Consider the following 1752-nt stretch of genomic DNA (forward strand, 5'->3'; position numbering starts at 1 on the left):
CAACCGGCACCCAACCGACCCCCAACCGGCCCCCATCCAACCCCCAACCGCCAACAGTACGAGGAGCACACCAAGCGCGCCTGGTCCGTCGACTTCTCCCTGCCGGACCCCTCGCGCCTCGCGAGCGGCAGCGACGACGGCACGATCCGGCTGTGGTCGATCCACCAGGAGGCGTCGGTGGCGACGATGGAGACGCGCCACAACGTGTGCAGCGTGCAGTTCAGCCCTGAGGTATCGCACCTGCTGGCCGCGGGCAGCGTGAACCACAAGGTGGGTGTGCCTGTGTTTGTGCGCGTATGGTTTTTTTTGTGTGTGTGTGTGTGTGTGTGTGTGTGTGTGTGTGTGTGTGTGTGTGTGTGTGTGTGTGCACGCGCGCGATATGTTGTGCGTCTAATATTAGTGGTTTGGGCACAAAGTGAGGGTGGGTTTCTGCCTGCGTACGTATGGGATAGCCTCCAAGAAGGTGTGGCATGGCAACCACCAAAAACGCACTCACCAATGTTGCACACGCCAACTTTCCCAACCGCAGGTCCACCTGTTTGACATCCGCAAGACCTCCCAGCCCCTCACCGTTGCCCCCGGCCACGGCAAGGCCGTCTCATACGTCCGCTTCCTCCCCAACGGCCGCCTCGTCAGCGCCTCCACCGACGGCACCCTCCGCGTCTGGTCGGTCGCCGCGCTGTCCGCCGCCGGCGCGGGCGGCGGCGGCGAGGCCGCGCTCGAGGCCGCGTGCGAGGTGGTCCTGCGGGGCCACCAGAACGAGCGGAATTTCATCGGGCTCTCCGCGTCCCCCGAGTCGTACATCGCCTGCGGCAGTGAAACGAATGAGGTGGTCTGCTACCACCGCTCCCTGCCGCCGCCCGTCGCGCGCCACTGCTTCAGCGGCCGCCGCGCGGGCGGCGGCGCCGGCGAGCGCTGCAGCCGTGGCGCGTGCGGCGCGGGGTTTGGCGGGCGGTGCTCGCTGCACGGCGGCGGCGGCGGGGGCGGCGCGGGCGAGGCGGCGGGGGTGGGCGAGGACAGCCACTTTGTCAGTAGCGTCTGCTGGAGCAAGCGGCACGGCACGCTCCTGGCGGGCAACTCGGCCGGCCACATCAAGGTGCTGCAGCTGATCTGATCTGATCTGACCGATCTGACGCGAGGGAGGGACGAATCTGTTGTGTGCGGCTGACGCCGGCAGGCCAGAGAGAGTGTTTTTCTTTGAGGGGTTGCTTTGGGTGTGTGTGCGCGTTTGAATCAAGGAGCGAGAGAGTTTGCCTGCGAGTGACCAAAATGGCTTCGTACATAAGGAGAGGCGTGGCTTTGACCAGTGAGGCCGCTGCTGCATGGATTCAGGAGCGATAGCCAGGGCCGCTGCCCGCCTGCTGCGGGGCGCCCGGGTGTTGGGGGAACCCTTGTGAGAGGCGTGCCGGGGTGGCTGGGTCGTGGCTGTGGCGGTGGCGCGCTGACGCCGGCGCCATGCGCATGCCGCTGGCGCCGCCTCTGCCGCCCTTGCTGCCGGGACGGCGCCCGTTGCGCTCCACCCCCACCCCCACCCCCCTTGTATGTGGCGTAAGGCCCTGGCCGGGCAGTGCCCGGCCCGCAATCCTCGCGGATCGCGCCCGCGCGTTTGACCGGTCGCCCGGGCGCGGCATTGCTTGGGCTGCTGTCGCCCACAATGCTTTCAAGCACTAACACTCACTGCACTTGCGCCTTGACCCTCCCGAGGGGGGCCCAGGCGCGGCGGCGGGGCGCGCCACGCCTGCAATGTGGCGG

The 1752-nt window shown here is 67.8% G+C and overlaps 1 protein-coding gene across 1 annotated transcript; it reads left to right on the forward strand.

The window, feature by feature from the left end:
* Nucleotides 1-186: 186 nt before the first annotated feature.
* MNEG_9372 (hypothetical protein) lies at nt 187-1114 on the forward strand (the record flags this gene model as incomplete). Its single annotated transcript, XM_014042154.1, has 2 exons — nt 187-270; nt 530-1114. 2 exons carry the CDS (start codon nt 187-189, stop codon nt 1112-1114), a joined length of 669 nt encoding a protein of 222 aa, XP_013897608.1.
* Nucleotides 1115-1752: the final 638 nt, after the last annotated feature.

Source organism: Monoraphidium neglectum (genome assembly GCF_000611645.1).
Source record: "Monoraphidium neglectum strain SAG 48.87 unplaced genomic scaffold scaffold01913, whole genome shotgun sequence".
In the NCBI taxonomy this organism is placed as follows: domain Eukaryota; kingdom Viridiplantae; phylum Chlorophyta; class Chlorophyceae; order Sphaeropleales; family Selenastraceae; genus Monoraphidium; species Monoraphidium neglectum.